This window comes from Microtus oregoni, unplaced genomic scaffold (assembly GCF_018167655.1).
Source record: "Microtus oregoni isolate MIOR12 unplaced genomic scaffold, Mior012 000080F_ref0000499, whole genome shotgun sequence".
Lineage (NCBI taxonomy): Eukaryota > Metazoa > Chordata > Mammalia > Rodentia > Cricetidae > Microtus > Microtus oregoni.
Genome location: NW_024544538.1, coordinates 3,038,074 through 3,064,263, shown reverse-complemented (window position 1 = coordinate 3,064,263; position 26,190 = coordinate 3,038,074). Strand labels below are relative to the sequence as shown.

General features: G+C 35.4%; 1 protein-coding gene across 2 annotated transcripts in view; it reads right to left on the bottom strand.

Annotated features, from left to right (window-relative positions):
* Window positions 1–667: 667 nt before the first annotated feature.
* The window catches only part of Slc6a14 (solute carrier family 6 member 14), a 33,148-nt gene continuing 7,625 nt past the window's right edge, over window positions 668–26,190 (bottom strand). The window contains exons 6-14 of one of the 2 annotated variants that reach the window (XM_041642887.1): window positions 23,844–23,976; window positions 21,944–22,084; window positions 17,502–17,730; window positions 13,988–14,113; window positions 12,492–12,610; window positions 11,891–11,990; window positions 11,400–11,509; window positions 3,343–3,510; window positions 668–2,380 (exon numbers count right to left, since the gene is read on the bottom strand). In XM_041642887.1, the coding sequence (XP_041498821.1) occupies window positions 2,234–2,380; window positions 3,343–3,510; window positions 11,400–11,509; window positions 11,891–11,990; window positions 12,492–12,610; window positions 13,988–14,113; window positions 17,502–17,730; window positions 21,944–22,084; window positions 23,844–23,976 (1,273 nt within the window). In that variant the 3' untranslated portion in view covers window positions 668–2,233. The remainder of the gene's footprint in view (window positions 2,381–3,342; window positions 3,511–11,399; window positions 11,510–11,890; window positions 11,991–12,491; window positions 12,611–13,987; window positions 14,114–17,501; window positions 17,731–21,943; window positions 22,085–23,843; window positions 23,977–26,190) is intronic. The other variant, XM_041642888.1, reaches the window with a different exon arrangement.

Genomic DNA, 26,190 nt, shown 5'->3' with positions numbered 1-26,190 from the left:
TACAATTTTAATACAATTTGAACAGCATGAATAAAAAATTTTCTAAGCTTTGGTTAGTCATCTATCTCACATAATATTCTATAAAATAAAGTGTTACTGGGACTAAATTTCTTTATGCTTGTTCACGAAATTGGGTCTGTCCACAAAGAAAGCCTTCCAAATATCAAGGTAAGTTGATCTTATATGTGAATTATTGAGATTTATTATTTATAGGTCTATTGCTATGCCTGCATGCCACCTCTTTTCAGAATCATTTACTTATGCTTATTAAGAGACACCTAAATCAGTTTACTGCTTTGATCTTTAATCAAAAGAAGAAAGGAGGAGATAAGATGCATGAGAAAATTGTTCCCTCTTGGTACTCAGTTGCCAAGTACAAATTAGCTAGCAGTATGTGGTTCTTAAAAGTTTGTTTGTTTGCTTGTTTTTGTTTTTTTTGTCACAGTTTCCTTTGCTTTTATCTTGAAAGCAGTGGACTCACTCTCTCACCAAATGCAAATCCACTTCCCCAGAAAATAATGCCTAAAGTTTTAGTCCTATTATCTCCTAAAGCTTAGCGTAACTTTTAAAATTTTCCCTATCTATTTAGGTAGATTTTAATATCCTGAGCTGTGAATTTTAAATCATATGTCAAAAATACATAATAACGCACAAGGTATCATTTGTGAGTAAACCAGAGTACAAAAATTTTATTGGTGACAACTAATTAGAAATTAACAATTAATATATGAATACTTTATTTAAATTTTTATTATGACAACTAGTTAACAATTGGCATCAATTAATATATGAATACTTTATTACTCTTAGACAAAAACAAAAGCATAAAAGACAAGATTATTGCCCTTCATCTGTTAGATATATATCATTATAAAAATGCCAGATCAGTAACAATTTAATACAAATTCTATCTGCAGTTAAATTTAGAATTCAGAGAATGTAATGAACTACTTATTACATTATTATAAGCCATGAGCTGGCTTTTTAAAGCCCATTCCCTGTGGTGGAATGCCTTGCTCAGCCTTGAAGCAGGGAAGGAAGAGGCTTGGTCCTGCCTCCACTGAATGTGCCAGGCTTTGTTGACTCTCCATGGGAAGCCTTACCCTTTCTGTGGAGTGGATCAGAGTGGATATGCGTAAGGAAGTGCAAGGGAAGGAGGGGAAGGAGGGGTATCTCTGGTTGGTGTGTGAAATGAATAAAAAATAAAATATAAAGAAAGAAATTAAATGAGTCATGGTTTTATTCCAAATACAACCTGAAGAAGAAAGATACTATGAATAGTAAGATATACTCAATATTTTAATATTACATTTTCTAGACTTCTCCTTTTCTGACCACCTGTTCCTCATTTTTGTCTCATTTCACTCTCAAAATAACTTCAAAGTTTACATAGAGAATGTGAACCATAATAAATGTATGACATGTTTGGACATATTTGGATCATAGGTATTAAATAGTCCGTATCATATATAGTTCTCTCCCTACATACTTGTGACATTCCTTTTTAAATGAGATTTATTTGCTTGTATTTTTGTGTGGGCATGTTTTGCCTGCATGTATGCACACCATATGTGTGCAGTGTCATGGAAGTCAGAAGAAGACTCCTGTAACTCCTGGGACTGGAGTTACAGACAGTATTTGTTATCATGTGGATGCTGAGATTTGAACCTACATCTTCTGCCATAGCCATTGCTCTTAACCACTGAGGGATCTCTCCAGGCCCCATTTGTGACTTGTACATGAGATGACTTTGTGTAACACTTGCTTTTAACTACACTGACTTATTGTTTCCCCATTCTATGAATAATAAAAGTGAATATTAAGTCTGCAGAAACAAATAATGTCTTTAAAATCACCAAATACAAAGTGTGACTACTTCCTAAGTAATCATCTCACAGAAAACCTTCAGTATACTAAAAAAAGAGAAAGAAATATTACAATAATATTTACAAAATGTCATTGTAAAACAACTGGGTTTACAAAATGTCATTATAAAATAGACCTGGATATATGTATTAACAAATAACTAATCCTAAAGTGAAACAAGCACATCAGTCAACATTCATAGATTCACATTTTATATTTCATTCTTGATTAGGTGATAAAAGTACTTACAACTCTGTACTGAGCATGGCATGTACATTTCTCTGCTTGATTGATGCACAAATAAATTAAAACATTTCCCTAGAAAATCACATTATATAACAATCAGATATTTTTCAAAAGGCACATCTTATTCTGGCTTTCTACTGTCACTAATTGTGGGGATTTCGTGGTCAGTCTCCTTTGAAGGTTCAGCCATGTCTTTATATCTCTCCCCACGATGTTTTTCCAGATATGGGCCCCAGTTAGAAGCTGGTCTACAGCAGCTTATGATACGCTGAAAAGCAATAACAAAATCTCTCTATTAGAATTTAAGCGCTATCATCTTTTTTAAAAAGCAAGTATTAAACTACACGTTTATTGTAAGTACCTTTGCTAGCACCAATGATATAGCAATCAAAGAAATGTGACAGCCTAGATTCTTAAAACACCACCAAACAAGAAATTGTAGACAAAAATATTGTTCCTAATAGTTAATAGAATTATTCTACTAAACCAAAACGTAATGATTTAAGAAAAAAGGTAGATGAACCAATTAGAATAACAGTGGCATTCTAGGCAGCTTTCCTAAATTCATTTCAGTCCTTGTCACAGAAGGTCAGATGTGCAACTGGAATATGCTTCAAAAACTGAGATAAGGTCTACTTATTTGGATCTGTTCTTGGATATGCATAGGAATTTATTGAAATTAAGTATCTTAAGCTTATCTTGTCATTGTTCTAGTATGAGACTTAACTCTATCACCCTAAGCCTCTGTGGAAGAAAGATGATTCAAGGTCTATAAAAAATGCAAGACAATTTAAGCTCATTCAGTTTAAATACACTATTAGGATTCGTATTATAGCCAGATGAAGATTCAAAAGAGATTATATATAGAAGAAACAACTGAGTCACATGCTTTTTGACATCTACAGGATGATTGGACAAATAAATAGATCACAGTTGTTACATGCTGAAGAGTGTAATAGGGCCTGAGGAAACAGTAACAAATGTCTACAAAAAAACTGATAGTAAAATACAAGTAGATATACAAATTATATTACCATATGTATTATTTATTACAATATATTTTTAATAACATATATAATATAATCTCAAGCATGATGATACAAGATGTAGAAGTAATCAGAGGGAAGGAAGGGTGATTATTTTCAACCCATGTACTCTGTTATATCTTCTACATAATTAATCTGCCTTTATCACAAATGCTTATATAAAATAAGAATTCAATGTGCTTACTTGAATAATGTTTCCTTCAGCCTTGATTATTTTTATGATTGCCATAATTGGTATCCAAATAATGCAGAAAATAATCATACACCAGCCTAGGGCAACTCCCCAGTCAGGATATGGAATATCACCATAATCAGGTCTATGAAATTTCACCAGTGACCAAACTAGAATGGCCTAAGAAAGTAAAGCATTAAAAAGACAAAGTTAAAGACTAGACTTGGTGCTATTAATGAGTCACAATTTGAAGTTTATCAAACAATAAAATGAGGCTATAATTAAGGAACTAAGACAAATGGATAACAAGTCAGAAGATACGAATATGAAATGAACCAAATTTTTAGTTTTGCTTAGAGAAATTTTGAAAATTTAAAGCCACCACTTATCCACAGAAGATCTATTTACTCAATATCAAGACCCTTGATTATATATAAAATAAATCTGAAATTTATTTTACTAAATAAAGCCTTTAATGCCTTTTCTTTTACATTATTTCTTGTGTGTGTGGATATTTTGCCTGCATGTCTGTTTGTGGATCATATGCCTTCCTGGTGCCGAAGGATGCCAGAAGAAGACAACAGATGCCTTCAAACTTAAATTACAGTTGTAAACTGCTATGCAGATGCTGGGAATGAAACCTAGTTCTTTTGGAAGAGCAACTAGTGCTCTTACCCAGTGAGTCGTCTCTCTAGCTTAATTTTTTTTTATTTTTGGAAATAGGTTCCCCCTATTTATTCCTGGATGGCCTGGGTGTAGAATAGGTTGGCCTTGAACTCAGAATCATATTCCTGCTTTCTGGCACTTGAGTACTGGGATTAAGCACGTCTATCTCTGTGCCAAATCATTTCCTTTTTAAGAGGTAAAAGTATAAAAATTGACATAACTTGAGTGCCATATTATGTTTTCATATATGAGTACACTGTGTAATGTGTATATCAGGCTAAATACATACCGCTTAAAATGTTACCCTTTATGGCAATTGTTTACATAATTCTTTCTCCTATTATAAATTTTATAATTACATAGAATACTATCATCCATTGTTTTCCTCCTATGCAATTATATAGCAGAATTTCTTGCTCCAACTAAACTCCAACTTAGTGTCTACGCATCAGCCCCACCTCTACTGTCCTTGACCTCTGACTATTGCCATTTTAGTCTCACCTCAGCTATATATTTATTTAAGTTGCTCATCTGTGTGAGTTTCTACTGCACTTCTGTTACTTTCACTGGCTTATTCTACTTAACATTGTTTGTTTCCATTCATGCCAAAATTGTAAAGATTTGTTTATTATCTGGCTTAATAGAGTTCTCTACCCCCCACTCCATAACTCACATTTAAAAACATGGTACTGGCACATGTTTAGCAAAACACAATTCCCGCCTAGGCTCTTGACCACAGAAGTTTGATGTAAGTTCAAGTAGTGTGGCAAACAAATGTAAGACTCATCTGAATTCTCAACATTCAAAGGATTAGGAGTTCAAGGTAATGCTCAGCTACATACTAATTTCAAGGCCACCCTGAAATACAGAAGACCCTCCCTCATAAAAAGGGGATAAAATTCAATAAACACTTCTCAACCTGTGGGTCTCGACCCTTAGGAGTCCATGAACCTTTTCAGAGGGGTTACCTAGGACCATTGGAAAACACAATTATTTTTATCACAATTTTAACAGTAGCAAAATTACAGTTATGAAGTAATAATAAAAATAATTTTATAGTTGGCTGGTCACCACAACATGAGGAACATTATTAAATAAGCAAAGCATTTGGAAGGTTGAAAGCCACTTTTTAAAATGACTTTTAGATATTTCTCAAAATTTAATAGAAATAAGTAACACATTTTGGGGAAGTTCTGGAAGCTATTCTCTGACTTAAATTATTCTTTTGCAAAAATAAAGGTATATATTATTGTTTAACTGATACACATACTTACACATGCATATGTAACACATATTTACATATGTGAAGAGAACCAGATGGGCCAGTGAGGGAATTATTGAGAACAAAGTTAAAGCATACCTGTATACATACATATGAAGGTTCATGTATTTACTAACTTAAACTTAAGTTTTCAAAAGCTACCAATCAGTCCTTATATGGGAAAAAGTCTTTAATCCATGTCTTTAGGAGGTAATCACAGGCAGATCCTTGGGAGTTCAAGGTCAGCCTGTCTACATAAGTAATGACAGACTAGTTAGGGCTACATAATAACACTCTGTCTCAAAAAAATAAAGCCTGTTACCAATCAGTACTCAAGGAATACTAGGAATTTATTTTCTTTCTTTGCTTTAATCTATTTCAAGTCTCATCCAAGGAGATACAGTCTGCCAAAAGTGCTCAATGCTGTAAATACTGAGTTCTTGAACTTTCAGAGACACCTCCATTGTGAATACTCCCCAAGAGATTGAAGTCTAACTTTTATGAGTTTGAAGTACATGTGCAGCTTTTGGAGATCACTTGGGAAGTTAAGCAAAATCTCTATTGCAAGATTTTTCAGTATCCTATAAGGTGGTGGATTAGAATAGTAATTAAAGAGTAGATTAGAAATGAGTGTACTCTGCTCCAAGGGATATTGGAGTGTTATCAGAAAATTTAAAAAGAAAGAAATGACTCCAACCAAGGTGTCTTAGTATGCAAATCAGACTGCAATCAAGATGGAGGACTGGAGTTCAATCCCTGGAAACTACATGGTGAAAAAAGAGACTTGACTCCCACAGGTTGTCCTCTGACAAAGAGCACTCCTTCCCTCTATCCTCTCTTTGTAGGTTGAAAAATAAATGAAAGAACAGCTGAAAATATAGAAAAGCAGAGGATGACATGGTGAAATGGAATGGCCCATGCATAGCTACCCAGTGTGGGGAAGAGAAAGTCTAAGTGACAAACCACAAACCTCTGATAAAAGAGCCTGACAATCCTAATCATATCACAAGCCAATAGTTATCACAAATCTTGAATGTGTTTATAGCATTTGGTGAAACAGTGACTCATTCTGTGTCACACCACTGGAGAGGAAATCTATTTTGCTATTCCTCAAGTCTTATAGTGAGTATGACTGGGGCCCAACTAGACTCAATAGCCCTCTCCAATGTCATGCAATAGACCCCATCCACTTAATAATTGCTGACACTTGCAGCCCCAAGCCAAGTTCAGTGGACAACCTAATGTCTGTAGGTCTCATGTGTCACTGCAGGCAAGGCTGAAAGCTTCCTGAAACTCTGTCCAAGCTGAATTTTCATCTTCCACCCCTTTCTGATAATCCCCTAAGGTGTTTGAGATTTAGCAGGATTTCAAAACACTGAGGTTAGTCTTCAGTACATATCTCAGTGACAAGCTTACAAGTGACATTAGCCACCTTGCATATAAAAACTAAAGATTTTGATCCATGGATGAATCTGCCCATGGGTTTCAAAGCTAAGTGTAGGTAAAAGACATTCCTGGTATACACAAAAAGGAAACTCCTGAAAAGAAATAAGTATTACTGGATGTTTGATGCTGAACTGGCTCAGGATAAGTCTACAAGGTAAGAAAGAGAGGAGACTCCATTGAATCCACACCTCTAGATAGCAGACTATAGATGAAAGAAAACCAGAAAGAAATGGTGTTCTAATACATTGTAATGTTTTTTTGAAAATATAAATAATGGAAATTTATTGTCATAATGAAGAATGAAAATACAATATTTGCAGAAAGTAAGTAGAATTGAAGATCATTATGCTAAGCAAAATAAGTTGGACTCAGGTAAAAATCATCATATATTTTTCATTATGCAGAATGGGATACCACTCAGTGATAGACTGCTTCCTGAGATAACAAATGGTCTAGATGCAATCACCAGTAGGACTAGAAAAGAAAGGGTTAAGAAGTCTTATTTTATTGAAAAGACTTTTTCAAATAAGGGTAATGATATTTAGCAAGAGCTTTAAAGACATTTAGTGAGGCTAGATACATATAAATGTTTAGATTTTTTTAATATAGTCCTACTCACTATTTAAAAGTGATATCAAATATTAAAACACAAAATCTGATACATCCATCAACAATGAAATATTATGCCATGGAAGTGATTCAAATGTAACTATTCCATGACATTCTCTAGGAAATTCTTTGAAAGTCGTGAGAGCAACAACACATCTTTAAAACTATGCTACTCTCCACTTGTGTGATTAACTCTGAGCAGCAAAAATCCTCTTGAGAACTGTTCAATTTTAGCACTCAGGAACCTAATCTACTGCACCATTCTTTGATGATCTTGTATCTATAGCTGAAAAATAATCAAGAAACTATCATTTACTTTTCCTCAGCTCCTAAGTAGTGTCTATCATTAAATTTATCATATAAACCATTGTATGTATTGACACAAGTGAGTTTATTTTTAGCAATTTAAGATAATAAATACCTCATCCATCAACTAAAAATGTATACTGAATGTTATTAATATCTTAATTTTATTTTTTAAAAAATTATTTAAAGACATCATCTAGCTGTGCAGTGGTGGACTATGCCTTTAATTTCAGTACTCGGGAGGCAGAGGCAGGCAGATATGTATGGGTTTGAGGCCAGTCTTGTCTGCAGAGTAAGTTTCAGGACAGTTAGGACTAAAAAGACATGTCTCAAAAGACCAAAACAATAAAAAAATTAAAAAAAATGAAGATAGCATCTGGTTCTCATAAGGCTTTGAGTTTTCTGGAAGAGAAGTTAAGAAATGGCTCACCATATCTTTCAGAGAATGAGTAAATTTATGATTTACTTTTGTTTATCCTACTGATGATTGCATCCTATTGGTCATTTTAAGTTGTTGATACCTTTAATTCTATAGAGAGCTATTTTTGTCTCAAATGTGCAATGTTCAAACCCATGGCATCAAAAATAATATTGCAAAGGACATTTTAGTTCAGACAATGTGAAGGCACCGGTAGTAAAAACTACAAACCTGAAAAATATTCACCTGATGGAGGAAGGTCATTGGCTAATAAAGAAACTGCCTTGGCCCATTTGACAGGCCAGCCTTTAGGTGGGTGGAGTAAACAGAACAGAATGCTGGGGGGAAGAGGAAGTGAGCTCATATGCTTTAGCTCTGCTCTCCGGGGCAGATGCGATGAAGCTCCGAACCAGGATGGACGTAGGCTAGAATCTTCCCAGTAAGCGCACCTCGGTGCTACACACGTTAATAGAAATGGGCCAGGCAGTGTTTAAATGAACACAGTTTGTGTGTTGTTATTTCGGGGTATAAGCTAGCCAGCCAGCCAGGAGCCAGGCTGTGGGAAGAGGCCCGCAGCTCTTACTACAGAATGGCGCCCGACGTGGTAGCAGCAATTTCTCATGTCTGCTCTGCTTGCTAGAGGCAAGCAAGTGCTCTCATCTAAGAGAGGCTTCCTGACTCAGCTTTTGCTGCAAAACCCTGTAGCTCTTAAGAGGTCCTGCCACAAAACACTTAAATGGTGTTGATAAAAGCCAACTGAATGCTTATTTGTTTTCAGCTGTAGCAGGAAAAAAAAGTTGTGCTGTTTTAAAAGGCCGGTTTTCTGGGTCGTCCTGCCAGGGCAAACTCTAACTCAGACTCAAGCAGGTAGTCTGACTGAATGTGGTCTGTGAGCAGAATGCTGCAGTTTGCTTGCTGGCAGGGACCGTAAAATGCCATAGAGTTGTGGCGATAAACATGGCTACAGCCGCCCGTACCTCAGCCATGAGGCTGGAAATCTAAAGAATGGGCTGGATCCAGCCGGCAAAGCCACTGCTTTAGTCCTACTGAGATTGCTTGGTAAATTAAAGACTCATGTGGTCAAAAAACAGATAAAAATACAGTAAAGAGAGTGTCAAAAGAAAAGAAAACTTCTAAATGATTTACAGTATGATGAAAATATATGCAGACTAAAAGTTAAAGTTCTTAAAGTAAAAAAAAAAGGAAGAAGGGGAGTAGTTGGGTGTGGTAGTACACACCTTTAATCCCAACACTTGGGAGGCAGAGGGAGATTGACCTCTGTGACTTCAAGGTGTGGTAGCACACACCTTTACTCCAAGTGCCTATAAGGCAGAGACAAACAGATCTCTGTGAGTTCAAGGTGTAGTAGGTACACCTTTAATCCCAATGCCTGGGAGGCAGAGACAGGCAGATCTCTGAGAGTTCAAGGACATCCTGGTCTACAGAGTTATTCTAGGGCAAAGATATACATAGAAGGCGTCTCAAAAAATAAAAGTAAAAATAAACAAAATAGAGGTTAAAATAAAGCTGCAAAAAGATGGAAAATTCACAGATAATCTTGATACTGTAAGCTATTATGCTCTCTTTGATTGTTTGAATGCTGAGGAAAGAGCACCAGCTGCTAAAAGATATTTGTTTATAAATGCTGCTGAACTAATCCGAGATAGATATTTTGAAAATACCTTGACTTTAAAATTTGGATCTAAGGACATGATGCTTTGGAAAGGAGTTTCTTCTTTTGTTTTCACAGAGGATGAAACTCTGTGGATTGCGTCTATCCCAATATGGTGTGATAGACCACGCCCTCCTGAAAGGTTGCTGTGAACACCTTCAAAAAATTACTACACTCAACTGCTGACTGAGATGAATCTAGCACACAGGTTATACCATGAAAGACCTAAATAACAGCGTCCCCATTCAGCACGAAGCAGTTTGGAGAGAAATAACTACACCCATATTCCCAAATACTGTTTATAAATGTTCTTTTACATTTAAAGGGGATATGATATAGATATGAATCATTTGTATTGGTATGGATTTTAAGGTCAATTTTGTTATATGTATATGTATTTCTGCTCTTGATTAAGGTATTTTGATTGTGTAGTTCATTTAAAAATGTAATGTATATATTGTTAATGGATAATCATCTATAATAGTCAAGCTTGTAGTCATGTTAGTTAGATTTTTCTAGATGTATAGCGATATATTTAAGTTAGATAGGCATTCTTTATATCTTTCAAAGACTGCAGAATATGGCATTTAATGTTTTAATAACTTAGGGCTTTTCGTGACAATGAGACACATCTGCTCCTGGCAGAACCAATCTACTTCAAGAGGAAGATGGGCATCAAAGAGGTTTCTTATGGAGTTGGTTAGCCATTTGGGCAAGAAACTGCTCTTGCCTGGACTGATGCATAAACTGGACACAAAGAACCTGCAGAGAGAGGACTGCTGAACTTGCCTAAACGTGAGACGGTCTTTCGGGGTTCCTGACTCATGAAAGAGTCTGCAAGACATTTTACAGGACACAGCAGATAGTGACTGACTGTCTTTGAAATTTCCTGCTTTACAGAAATGTCTGCTGGAAACTATGGGCCTGTAGGCTGAAGATGAATGCCCCAATGGTACAGAGGAACTATGGGTGACTATCCAGGCAGTGAGATGTCTCTGTCATTTCTAGAGTTTTATTATTTCTTGTTTGCTTAGGTAATACTGTGTCCTTCTGGAGTCTTTGATGGAGTTCAAGAATAGTTAGTTATAGTTATAGTTTTCCTTAGTTATGATAAAGATAAAATAGATGTAAATATTGTAATTTTTACTTGATAACTGTTTTGTTATATGTAATTTTACTATGTTAAAGTTAAAGCCTTTCCTTTTTCTTTAAAGAGAAAAAGGGGAAATGATGGAGGAAGGTCATAGGCTAATAAATAATCTGCCTTGGCCCATTTGATAGGCCAGCCTTTAGGTGGGTGGAGTAAACAGAACAGAATGCTGGGCGGAAGAGGAAGTGAGCTCATATGCCTTAGCTCTGCTCTCTGGGGCAGACTTGATAAAGCTCCGACCCAGGATGGACGTAGGCTAGAATCTTCCCTGTAATTGTACCTCAGTGCTATACACATTAATAGAAATGGGCCAGGCAGTGTTTAAATGAATACAGTTTGTGTGTTGTTATTTCAGGGTATAAGCTAGCCAGGCGGCCAGGAGCCAGGCTGTGGGAAGAGTCCCACAGCTCTTACTACTTTCACCCCCCCCCCATATTCTTTACTTATTTTCCCTAATGGAAATCGTTCATCAAGTTCCTTACTAACTTCAAAGGTATGAGTTATTTTATTGACACCAAATTCATTGTATATTGTTACTTACAGACAATAGGATAGGCGTGATGACAAACCAGCAAGCTCTCCACCAGAGCCAAAATATCCATCTCTTTGCTCCAATCATCATTTCTATGTCTTCAATGAATCTATTCCCTCCTAGAGATAACAATTACACACGATGAGCCCTTTCTTACACGGTTCCTTGGAGATTGACATACATATCCTTTTTCATTTAAGCATGTTCCTAAAAGTCATCAGTGAAGCACACACCTGGAATTCCATATCATTCATAACGTATTTTGCTCAACAGATCACATTTTACTATTATATGTGCTATTAAAATTGGATGATTACATATTCTTTTTTGTATTTTAATGTTGTTTTATTTTTATTTTATTGATTTTATTGAGCTCTACATTTTTCTCTGGTCCCCTCCCTGCCTCTCCCATACCCTTTTACCCTCCCCATGGTCCCTAATGAAAAGGAATCAAATGATGTTGTATAAGACTTATAAACAAATCGGCGATCACCATTTACCATAAATCCAAATGATTCCTAAAATTTCCAAGATAGCTGCAATCAAAATGCCCCATCCAGCACAGAAGTGATCAATCAAATGAACCCAGTAAATTCCAGCCTACAGAAAACAAAACAAAAACAGAAAAACAAGCTCACACCAGTTATTTACCACAATATTTTCACTACTTTTTGTAAAGTATCCAAATAGAATACATTTTCAAACAATATATTAAAGTATGTTTCCTGTATAAACTCAAATATGTGTTTAATTGCTTAAAATTCCAAACAGGTATTTTCTTATAATATACTATGACACTGACAAAATGCAAGCATTTAAAACACATGATTATATACATGGAATATAGTATCTATGAGCTCTGTAATAGCCAAGAAAAATAAAATCTTGTTACTTAGAAAATTGTTATTATTGGGCTTCCTCCTCTGAAAAAAAATATATACTAGCGAAGTTACAAAGAAGAAATTGTTGAAATGCGGAAGGCATCATAAATAGAAATTGGACCTGGCGTGAAACACCCCCTTGAGTCTTAGCATATTTGTTTAGATTTAAAAGTATAGTCCAACTAATACTTGTCTACAGAAGTTAAAGGCTAAACTGTACCTGAGTCACACAGACGAGACCAAGGAGAAACAGAACCAAGCAGCAACCCAATGTTATAGGAACTCTCATGCGTTTCATTGCTTTGGGAAACAAATCTTGAATTGTTGTTGTAATTGTTTCTAGAGAAGGGAAAATGGGTTATTACATTTCAACTGAGTAAGACTAATACAGAATTCAATATCTATTAATCAAATTCATACATATAAACTGGGAGTATTCTCTGGACATTGCTCTTTTCTAAGTCAAGAAGGTTCTCTTTCACATTGTTTTGTAGTTTGTTTTTCAAGACAGACTGTCCTATAACTTCGAAGACCAGCTGACCTCAAACTCAGAGATTTACCTACCTCTGCTTCCTGAGTGCTAGGATTTAAAAGTCCTGTGCCACCACTTCCAGGCAAGATCTTTTCTCTTAGTCCCTGGATTTAGCTCCCAGCAGACAGAAGAAGGAAGGAAGAGAGATAAGTGAGTGCAGCACAAGGAAGAGGAGGGGGAGGCAGGGGAGAGAGGAGGTGGAAGTGGACTATGGCAGTTAGGAAGGCAGGCCAGGGAGTTAGAAGGGCAGAGATGAAGAGATGGAAGAAAAAGATGTGGGAGAAGGAGGAAGGAAGGGAGGAATAGTGTCTTCTAAACAGAAACTTCTCTAAAAGTAGAAAAATATATAAGCCAAAAGATCACAAGAGATATATTTAACATTTTTGAAGGCTTTGGAAATCAACCCGACCAACTTGAGTTTTTCCTATAATAAACGAAGAAAATGTGTTATGTAAGACAATGTTATAAAATTGTTTCAAAATATTTAGTTGTATGCCTTAGAGAAATTACTTCTGTGTATATAGAATCATATGTATGAAGTGTTATCTGATCAGTGTGTGTGTGTGTGTGTGTGTGTGCATGTGTGTATGTGTCCCATTTGTGGCTATATATATATATATATATATATATATATATATATATATATATAGAGAGAGAGAGAGAGAGAGAGAGAGAGAGAGAGACATGTGTATACATATGTGCATGCAGACACAAATGAACCAATTCATTGCCTATCCAAAAAGCTGAGAAATTGTTAATGAGAGTTTTGTTAAAACTCTCTCAAGCAAGAACCAAGTTTTTAGGGAGAAATAAAGTTGTCACGGGAACTGTCCCCAGGTACAGAGGGCAGGAAAGAGAAAATGGTAGCTATTTTTTTCATTGCTTTATAAAGTATACATTGAATTAAGAAACAAATACAAAATTCTGACTAAAGGGACCAAAAAAATGACTCCTTGTAAAATATTTATCTAGAGAAAATATAATAAAGCATTAATATTTGAGGTTTTTAATGTCAAGTATGTATATTGTGTTTTTGTGAATTTAATTTTTAAATTGAAATAACTCATAAACATTCTTCTCTTAATAGCACCTGAAAGAGATACTAGAATAAAAACAGGATGTTTTCAAATAAAGGAATCAGGAATAAAATATCAGAGTTATTTAACACAAAAGGTATTACTTACCAATAGAAGCAAATTGAGAATCCAGACCCAGTGTTAAAAGCATGAAAAAAAATAATATGGACCAAAATGGACCAGCTGGGAGTTGGGCTAGAGCTTCTGGATAGGCAATGAATGCCAAATCAAAACCTAAGATAAATGTGGAATATTTTAAATTAATTGCCAAGTAATTCTACACATTTGAACATTTTCAAAGTAATGTACTTTTAAAATCCCATCATGATTTGACAATGCAATTCATGAACGTACACTCTTTACCAAATTAAATTCTTTAAATGTTTTATTTGGAGGCCAGAGAGATGGCTTATTGAGTAAAAACACTTGTCATTCAAACTTGATGACCTGAGATCGATCTCTAGAATCTACAGTGAAGAAGAAAGCAGATTTCTGAAACTTGTCCTCTTTTGTCCACACAAACACTGTGACCTGCACGTGTCTTCACTCACTCCCTTCCTTTTTCTCCCCCCTCAATATCCCTCCCTCCACCCATCCCTGCCTTTCTCTAATATACAGTAATAATAAATATACAAAATGTTTGAATTGTTAAGCTAATGTGAATGTGTGACATGAATTAAGCTAAGACAATTTTGTTCAGGAAAGTTGTTTTAGAATATTATCACATGTACTCACTCATATGTGGCTTTTAAACATAAAGCAAAGAAAACCAGCCCACAAATCACAGTCCCAGAGAACCTAGGCCACAATGAAGACCCTAAGAGAGGCAGACATAGATCTAATCTACATGGAAAGTAGAAAAAGACAAGATCTCCTGAATAAATTGGGAGCATTAGGATCATGGGAGAGGGTTGAAGGGGAGGGAAGAGGCAGGGAGGGAAGAAGAGGAAAATGTATAGCTCAATAAAAATCATTTAAAAATTTTAAATCTTTAATATTTCAGATATTCCTAGGTGCTGGCCTGTGATCAAGGATTCTCTCATCTTTGCCTCTTATCTCTCCGTTGGAGTTCTGGTATTGCAGATTTTCACACTATATAGAGGCACACTACACATACATGGATTTGGGAGATTTGAACTCAAATCCCCATTCTTAGATAGCAACTGATTTTATCCATTCCCTAATCAAGTGATTGATAGAAGGTGTGGTGGTACACACCTGTTATCCCAGCACTTGGGGTGTGGGGTAAGGGAGGATCAGGAGTTCAAGGTCATTCTCTACCCCACTCAGAGTTTGACACCAGGCTGGGCTGCATGAGACCATATCTCAAAAAACAGTACCAAAAATATCAGTGAAGGAGAAGAACATATTTCTTAAATGACAAAATCTTAAGTTCACCTTATTCTAAAATTTATAAAAAGTAAAATGAAATGAAGTTGAACTATCTAGAAAAATAAATATATAGAATAAATTTTGTGGTTGTTGTTACTTTTTGAGACAGGGGCTAAGTAGCCCTGGTTGTTCTGGAATTTATTATGTAGACCAGATTGGCCTTAAATTCACAGAAATCTGCAATCCTCTACCTTCCTGGTGCTAGTATTGAAGGCATGCACCACCATGTCTAGCTGGAATGAATCTAAGTCTTCTGCCATCTTATCAAATGTTTATCCAGAATTATTATGAGTAATACAATTTCAGTTTAATTATTATGAGTAATAGCATCTCAGTTTACACATACATGCAAAATTGAATATAATAAAGTTCTAGATGGAATCTCATTTTCAAGTTGATATTACTGTTTTAAAAAACACTGTAGTTTGTTCAATTTTTTCTATGTGACCCTCGGTTTTAGGTATTTTCAGTTTCTCTGAGTTCCCAAAGGAAGGAAATAGAACATATAGTTATCCTACTGGATATTGGAAGTAGACAAGATTGCCGGACAAAAATTGGGAACTTGGAGGTGGGGTGGGATGGGGGTAAGGGGAAATGGGGAGATAAAAGTGAAAAGGGGAGGATGGGGAGAACTAGGGGGAATGGGATGCTTGGGATAAAGGAAGGGTGGATTGGGAGCAGGGAAGTATATATCTTAATTAAGGGAGCCATTTTAGGGTTGGCAAGAGACTTGACTCTAGAGGGGTTCCAAGGTGTCCAGGGAGATGTCCCCAGCTAGTTCCTTAGGCAGCTGAGGAGAGGGAACCTGAAATGGCCCTATCCTATAGCAATACTGATGAATATCTTGCATATCACCATAGAACCTTCATCTGGCAATGGATGGAGATAGAGACAGAGACCCACATTGGAGCACCGGACTGAGCTCCCAGGGTCCAAATGAGGAGCAGAAGGAAGGAGAACATGAGCAAGGAAGTCAGGAGCAGGAGGGGGGGGGTGCACCCACCCACTGAGACAGTGGGGCTTATCTAATGGGAGCTCACCAAGGCCAGCTGGACTGGGACTTAAAAAGCATGGGACTCTCTGAACGTGGCAGACAATAAGGGCTGATGAGAAGCCAGGGACAATGGCACTGGGTTTTGATCCTACTGCATGTACTGGCTTTGTGGGAGCCTAGCCTGTTTGGATTCTCACCTTCCTAGACCTGGATGGAGGGAGGAGGACCTTGGACTTCCCACAGGAACCCTGACTGCTCTTTGGACTGGAGAGGGAGAGGGAGAGGAATGGGGGGGGGGAATGGGAGGCGGGGAGGAGGCAGAATTTTTTTCAAAAAATAAGAATTCATAGCATTGGCTTTTAAAGTAGGCTCTATCACTTTCTAAATATTTGCACTTGTGCAAGACATAGTGTTTGTGTGTACCACTATAATATAAGGAAAGGGACACAAAATGATCTCCAAAATCCTTTCTAATACAGGGCTTCTACTATCATCCATACCAAATAAAGATAATAAAAGTTCCCAAGAGGTTCCTGCTTAAGAATCCTAGGACTCCTTTTCCACCAGACTTTAGCTGGATAGTAAGCATCCCTTAACTATTGTCTGCAAGGTTAGAAAACTCATCAATCAGATTCCTTGAAAGCTGGACTCAATTATGCACTGAGTCACTTTAATATTCCTATTACATGGACAAGGTTAAAAGTTCAAACCCAATACTGTATTTTCACATGGGAAAATTGTTTCTTTCAAGAAGCATAGAATTGTGCTGAGTGGTTCATTTTAAGGATAAATAAAAATAAAGAAAAAATATCTTTATTTCATTTTTTTAGGTACTCTCATGCAGCCTCAGCTGGCCTCAATTTCTCTCAGTAGATGAGGTTAGTCTTCAACTTCTATTTCTCCTACCTCGACTTCCTAAGTGCTGTGATTACATGCATATGACACAACACAGGGTTTTTGAAGTACTAGGTATAAAAACCAGGGCATGGTACTTGCTTGACGAGCACTCTCCCAAATTGAACTGTGTTCCCAACATTATGTCTTCTTGAATCACTGCTCCCTAAAATGCTTTTGTGTTTCCAGATCTTTTAGGAACTATTACATTAAAATGTATTGTGTTAGATGGACCAGTAAATAAATAACTCTAATCATAAGTATAGATGCCTGTAAATTAGACCAGAATTTCACAAGTGAGCTATATTCAGTTAAATTTCAGGAGCATCCAGAATTGTATACCTGATTTTACAACTTGAGAGACTTCCTTTCCAGATATATGAGCCATATGTCCCAATATAGAAAAAATCGCAAACCCAGCAAACACACTAGTCAGGCAGTTTGTCAAGCAAACTACAATGGCATCAGAGTAACAGTTGTTGTTAAACTTGTTGTAAGATGATAAAGCGACTAGGCCACCCCAAGCGACAGAAAGGGAATAAAATATCTGTGTAGCAGCATCTTTCCAAACCTGTAAGAGAAATTTTAAAAACTTTTAAACATGTACTGTTAAATTTAACTCATAGAAAAGAGTATGCAAGTAAATATAAATGCACATTAAAAAATAATGAAATGAATGCCTAAATGTCAACCATCAAGAGGAAGAAAATAATGGTATGAGCTTTTACGATTTTTTGTGTTTTTTATACTTCAGTAGTAACTGTGGGCTGCAGCCCTTGCATATCAGATATTTACATTATGATTCATAACAGTAGCAAAATTACAGATCTGAAGTAGCAATAAAAATAATTTTATGATCACCACAACATAAGGAACTGTATTAAAAGGAAAGTTGAGAACCATTGCTCTATAGCATTGGCAACATTTCGTCAACTTTTTTCTTGTTTGACCTAATCTAAAGGCTTTAAATCAAGAGTTCTGATTAGACTCATTACTTACCAAAATTAGCATTTTCCACAGTGTAATGATTGTTCTGTCTTTTTAAGAGACATGCCACGCCCACTCCCTTCCCCATCTGCTGAGACAGGCTGATCTGCAGCTTCCAGCCTGAGTTCTCTCTCTTTCCCTTCTCCCTCTTGGAGAGGCAGCTTCTCTCTCTCTCTCTCTCTCTCTCTCTCTCTCTCTCTCTCTCTCTCTCCCCCCCCCCCCCCCGGTGTTTGTGTAGACCACACTGTTCTGAAACACCATACATAGAGCTCACAGAGATCTGTCTGCTTCTGCTTCTAAAATTATGTGGTGGAATTTAAGTTACACATACCACACTACAAACTAGAAACTGAATTCTGGTCTTTTGTGTGCTGTATTTCTCGAGGGCCTTTTCCCCTCTCAATGTGCTGCTTGTTTTTTATCCTCTTTACTTTGTGTCCTTCAATGAGCCAAAGTATTTTTGCGATTGCTACTTAATGTAGCTGAAATTATTCAGATGTGCTTACCTGTACATTTCTTCATCTGTGTTGTCTGCTAACAAAGCTTAGTTTAAGATTATAAGGATGTTATTCTGTATTCTCTACATGAAACAGTTTTGTTTTCAAATTCCCTCCAATTTATTTTACACATATTAATTACACATCTGTTACACATAATTTATTCTACACATATTTCCACTTCACATTATTTTTAAATTTTAAGGATAACTGATGCTACAAATTACATCAATGACATCTATTGGATCATCCATCCTTTTCAGATTGAACTGAATTATTACCTCTGCTAAATACCAAACTTTGTTTCTTGATAAATACATTTTTGAGATTACTATTCTGTACCATCTCTCTGTATATCTGTTCCTATGCCAAAACCTCATGATTTGTGGGGTTTTTTTTAATACTGTCTTTTGTCTGACATGAGAATTTCTCTATACTTATCTGTGCTGGGAATTAGATTGGAATTTCATTAATTCTCTATGTCAATGTGATATTAAAACCACATTAATTCTTAACAAAGATGTTACTAGACAGCCCAACCTGGCTCTGTGTCTTTGTCTAATTCCAGTCCTTTATCATTACTGACATCAGAATTTATCCCTCCTTCCTCTTTGTGAAAGGCCAACAGTTAAGTCAGAGATTTATTCAAGTTCATTTATTTTGAAATTGGAATTCTTTGAATATAATATCAACCAAAAGGAAAAAATGACTTGTGTAGATTTTAAACAACAGGACTAATTTATATTTGGCCAAAAGTGTCTTTTCACTCCTCATAGCCTCACAGAGGTCAGTGGGAAGGTAGACTGAATAATGTGACCATATATGACTAACAATTCTGGTTCTAGAATTAAAAGGAATACATTTACACCCAAACCATTCATGCGTCTAACTTTAATTTAACCTTTTTAATTCATTGGTAGGTACAAGCAATAATAATGATGATTAAAAAATACTCCATGGTAATTATAATTGTTATTATGAGAAACAACCATAAAGTAATTTTAATATATTGTAACGATCTTAAAAACATTAATTTTTTCACTTGAAAATAATTTAATAGAAGCAAGTTTCCTAGAGAATAAAATTTCACTGGGTCTATATAGTATGCTTTTCATGCTAGATTACAGAAAATCTGTATGAAGAAAGATAGATAGGTGGGTAAATACATAAATACATACAGAGAGATACACATAGACCAAGATATTTTCATTTAGATATTAATAAATCAAGTTGGAAATAAAATATCCTTATTTATTTGGTTGCTGTCCATCTTAGGAGATGAACTTCATGCTTATGTTGATCTCTGAGTCTCTGTACTTGATATGTTATGCATGCATACATGATTTAAGAGGACCTGAGGTGGATGAGTCAGATCAGTGTTGAGAGAGAATGCTAATCTGAGGGAAGCTATTATCACTAACAAACCCAAAACACATGGAATGTGGTCATTTGATATGGGGAGTGGAGGACTAAATTGCATGTTTCACAAGGAACTTTAAATGCAGGTCTGATTCTTTTTTAATAATAGAGACACAGAAACAGAGACAAAATCCATATGAAAACTACAAGATAGTTTCAAGGGAGTATAAAACTCAAGGATCTGAGACATATAAAAAGCCACATAAATGTATCAAAGCGGCTTTTCATCTGTGACCAAAACTTTGAAGCTTAAGTAAAATGCACACTTCTTAGGGAAAATGAAGTAACAAAACTATAATGCACCATCAATAGTTAAAATAATTGTACTCTAGTTCACATTTTCATGAGTTTTCTAATTCCACAGTTTATTAACTTATCTTATCATGTTTAATAACCTAATGAAAATTTTTCACCTAGTTGGGAATGGATTAGTAAACAAGGTTAAAAAGAGTAAGGACTAAGACTAATTAAGAAATGCCTTAAGGTGCCCTGAGGACACATCAAAGAACTTTAATCTCCAAGTCTATAATAATAAAGTGCCATGGCTCTAAAATAATTAAAACTGCTGTGGTTAATCATTGAGGGAAAATTATTGGGCACAGCAAAAGAAACCAAAGATCAGAAATTTGCATTTCAACTTTTCAAGTTCCGTGATAGATTTCCATGACAGAAACTGATCAACTTGACCTTGGTTGCAGAAATACTCTACAATTAAATACATATCTGATTCTTAAGTATTTAAAAAAGAAAACGTCAATGACTGGAAGTCAGCATGTTTTTAATGTAATAGACAATAGAAACCTAAAACTATCTATTTTGAATAGCACTACTAATGTGGCAGATAATATTAGCATAGGTTTCCCCCCTCTACTTAATATAAGATTAAGAGTAAGATTAATATGTGACAAGAATTTTATGTAACTTCTAAAAACATGTAAGCCTCCTTGGGCAATATCAACAGAAGTATGGTAGCTGTATATAAGCTTATCGTTAATGCTTTTGCACAGTTAAAATGGTAAAACATCTTATGTGTCCATGATACATAGCCCTTATCTGGAAATAGACTACATTTAGAAGAGAATAATTTAGGGCTCGAGAAATAACTCTGTGAATAAAAACACTCGGGGCTAAGCCTGATCACCCAAGTTCCTTGGAACTGACCTAATGGAAGGACAGAACTGATTCTCCAAAAACTGCCCTCTGACTTTCATGTGTACACCATGTCATATGTGTACCATGTCATGTGCACACCCCAACACACAATAAATAATTTAAAGGATTATTTCAAATTTATATTTAATATATGTGTTTCCATTTCTAGTAGAAGTAATAGGGTTTTTTTTCTGAAATACTTAACCCATGTCAAGCCTGTGTTCTAATTCTATAATCAACTGAAAAAAATTTAATCTTATCTTTGACACAATAGCGTTTCAAGACAACCAAATTGTATATATTAGAAAATCAAACTTTTTCTGGCATTCTTCCCATAATCATAGCTCTTAATTTATAGGTGTTAATGTATGAAATATTCGTTTATTCAAAACAGTAAAGCCCCAAATCTGTGGTCAAATAGAATAAGTTACAGTAGTACAGTGAGTTCTAAGACTATTGCTAAAATTGATCTTACTTCCAATGAGAGTTTTAATGCTGTTACATGCCTTAGTCAGATATCCTACTGGATAAAAACTAATTCTTTAACTGCATATGCTCTTGGAAAATACCATAGTATAATACATACATACACACACACACACACACACACACACACACACACACACACACACACACACACATATATATATATGTATATGGAACAAAATTTCTTATATTTAGCTTTAAGTTTTATCTTCTCAGGTAATTTTAAATGTTCTTAAGTCTTACCTCAGCTTCTCTGAGTTTTGTAAAGTTTGACTGTGCTCCAATGTAATATGAAATGCCTTTTGATGCACCCTCCAAAGTTGCACCTCGTATTAACAGAATTAGGAGAACCACATACGGGAAAAGAGCTGTAAAATATACCACCTAACAAACAGAACAACTAAAAGTTAATGCCACTTTAAAATCATGGCATATAATTTTCTTTGAGCAAAATTAACAACCAGTCGCAATTTGTGAAATAATTACCTCAGGTTTCAAAAAGTAGGTAAGTCCAATGATACCAGTACCAATTTTAGGATAATTTCCTTTCTATATTCTCACCACTCTAAAAATAGATCCATGTTTGAAAGTACTTTGATGTAGGGAGCAGTATTTCTAAGGTTCCTACTTAGAACCTTAGAGTGATCACTTGAGATCTAAATGGAATGCTTTCCTATGTGGATCCTTATAAATGTCTCAGGGGACTGAATGCCTCTTTTCAGTAAACTGGGATGAGAAATGTAAAATTGGTAATGATAAGTACATTCAGTCCCCAAGGACAAGGAAAATATCTTCTAGTACATGTCCAGAGCTCACAAAAGCTACACTAGTGTAAATACAGAGCACATTGAATGCTTGTTACTTAAAGCTACTTTTAAGAGAAGCTGATAAGATACACATAGGCACACGACTCTTGTCTTAGATACCACAGGGGTTCAGATGAATGGATTGCCCTTGAGGCTGTCTATAATAACGTGTAACTTTTTGATCCTTAGATATCTTATGTTTGATAATATTCCCAATAAGTTGATTTAAATAACTCACCCAAGACACCAATAAATTCCAACGCTTAATTAAATTGCCTTTAATGGACTTTTTGCAAGAAAACTACTGCATCATAAAGGAACCAAGGGTTTAAAATGTGCAAATGAAGTGTATAGGAAAGTTGCCACTGAATTTTTACAAAGTATTTGTAGCATTTTTTTCAAGAAATCACATGCGTCATTGTATTCACATTAATTCAACATGCTGGCTATTGTACTAGGAAGATGACAATAAGTGTGTGCAATTATTCCTACCCATGAACTCCTCAGCAGCATCACACTGATCAGCTAAAATCATGTAAAAATACACTTTTCTGGGTAGTATGCAATTCTTTTTTAATTTTTATTTTTTCATTCACTTATTTACACTTCCTACCCTCCTCCCAATCCCCTCCTGCTCCCCCACATCTCCTCCTCCATCTCCCACCCTGCTTGAGAGAGGGCTGGGAATCCTGCCCTGTGGGAAGTTCAAGGCCGTCCCCCCTACATCCAGGCCTAGGGAGCTGTGCATCCATATAGACTAGGGTCCCAAAAAGTCTTCACAGAAAAACGTTTCAGTTCTTCTTTTAAGTTGCACCTAAGCTTTCTGAAGTTTTGTTTTGTTTTGTTTGTTGTTGTTGTTGTTTTTGTTTGGTGGGTTTTTTTTAAGTATGAAGGGGGAAAACACAAATGTTGTGCAGAAGAGGCCCATTCAACGACAAAGAAGAGTCTTGCTCCATTAGAAATGATTAATTTAAAGGAATGGTTGCATATTATTTTCTCTGTGTCTTCAACTGATACTGTTATCCTAGAAAACATTCTACAATTCTCCAATTCAAGCTGCTTACTGTGGGACAGAAGCGTTTAAAACATACTTTCAAGCCCCAGAATGCTGTATTCGCTAGTAGAGTCTGAGGTTTAAACAATTGCACAAGGATTGTATTCATTTTGCTTTGCTTTTAACAATAGCATTTATCCTATGCTTATGCATAAAACAAGAATGTCTTATGTAGAAAGACTTTCAAGGATTCGAATGTTCCTATTATACAAAACTCTATTAATAATTTTATATTTGATGAAACTACAATGAAGTTGAGTCACTAATGTGACTTCCAACTTACCTTACCAGAGGACTTTATTCCTTTAAACAATGCTGCTCCAACTATGAGCCAAGCTAGAAGAAGACAAAGTGCTAAATACCACACAATTACTCCAGTTTCTTCCATTCCACTTGACCGCTGTAGAGCCACTTTGCTGAAATACAGAAGACCTTTTATAAGCACAAAATCAATTGTATTTGTTTAAAAAAAAAATCAAAGGACTTTGTAATGTGTTTCATCCCAATGGAAACTTCAGTATTGTAGCTTAGTTTTGCAACCTTTTTATTGATAGATAATGTGTGAGGGGACAAATATTATTCCTTCGAAAGTCAATCTTTGAACTTCAAGGGTCCAAAAGGCAGTCTTAATTTCAAGCACCTAGAAAAAAATCATTACTCATGATTTTCTCCCAATGTTTTAATTTCCTTTATGTAAAGAAATTAAACTTCTATCTGGTACCTTCATGCGACTCATTATGGGGTTTTCTCAAAATAAATGTCATAAATAAGACATTTAACTTTGTATTATTTAATGACTTATTCAAAACCTGTATATATAATCAGACTGAAATAGTCTGATTTTTCATATCTTCAAAGAGTTTCTGTGCAATTCCATTATTTCCAAGTTCTGTAACTAGAGAGATGAATCAAAGTTAAGAGTACTTTCTACTCTTCCAGCGGACCTGTATTTGCTTCCCAGCACTCTCATCAGGTGGCTCACAACCACCTATAACTCCGGATCCTGGGAGATCTGATTCCTCTTGCCTTTTCAGGCATACACACACACACACACACACACACACACACACACACACACACACACAGACACACACACTAAAAAATAACTAGCATGATATTTGGAAAACTTCTAAGATTGAAAATGTTAAAGCACCATGCTGGAGAAAACATTATTTAGCTCTCTCAAAAAAATTACAAATATATCCACCATATCATCTGATAGTCCTACTATTTACTGTGTATTTAAAAGAAATAAGATCAGGTTGTCCAAAAGACATTTACTCTGCCAAGTTATTCATTCATATTCATAGCTATTCATAAAAGTCAATACAAATAAACAACTTAAGTGTTCATCAAATGATGAATGGATAAAGGAAATATATTACATAACTCACTAGAATACTATTCATCATGTATATTTATTTTTATAAATATATCATATAAATATAATATATAACATACACATATAACATGTAACGTGTATATTATATATTATATATCTATAATTATAAGTAGCATATTTGTATGTTTTATGTTATAATTACATTTTACATTATATATAATATTTATGTGTGTTATATTGCTATAATATAATGTATTATATATTCCAAAAATATATCCTGTTCAGTCCGCATAAGACTACGCGCATGGATATTTTGAGAACTGAGTATTTGGCACTGAACAACCAATGGTGTTCTCATAGGGGAAGACTAGATTTTCTGCTCCCAGCTTTACTTTGTTTCTTATCATTCTTTGTGCTAGGCTGAGGCCATGTGGGGTTTTCCCCATCCAACTGGACATGTAGATTGGTGTCATCCTTGTTCAGCTCATGTTTTGGCAATCATGTCATTGAGGATTCATATGCTTCTGACTTTATTAGGAGATATAATCTCATAGAAAGTTACCTGATCCTCTTGCTTTTTATAGTCCTTTGGCCCTTCTGAAATATTCCCTGAGCCTTGAGTTTGGGAGTCGTGGCTGATATTTTTATGATTTGTTTATTTTATTTTATGTGCATGAGTGTTTTGTTTGCATATGTGTATATGAGAATATGCATGCCTCGTGCCCTTGGAGGCTAAAAAAATGACACTGGACCCCCTAGAATTAAAATTACAAACAGTTATGAGCCACAATGTGAGTGTTAGAACCAAAATTTGGTCCTCTGCAAGAACAGTGAATACTCCTAACCTCTTAGTCATCTCTCCAGAGCCTAATTGTTTATTTGAATTTTCTTATTATATTCAATTTTTATTTATTTATTTTTTGTGTGTGTGCACATTCCACTGTATATAAATGTTTTCAGTGGACACTTTCAGGTGTCAGTTTTTTCCTTCTACCACATAGGTTACAGGAGTTGAACTCAGATTGCCAAGCTTGGCAGCTGGCACTTCCATGTGCTGAAACATCTCCCAAACTCTATAATTCTCTAACATTAACTTTTAACTAGCAATTATTATTAAACTATTATTTAAATGTTATTGCACTGAACGACTGACTTGTAAAAGATACATGTTAAAAATGAGCCTCTTCAGGTAGTTCAATTCACCTACAATAGGTAAACATTTGAATCAAAATATTTATCTGTCACGGTTCTCTTTTCTATTTATGGGAGTGAAAATGAGGGAAGGTAT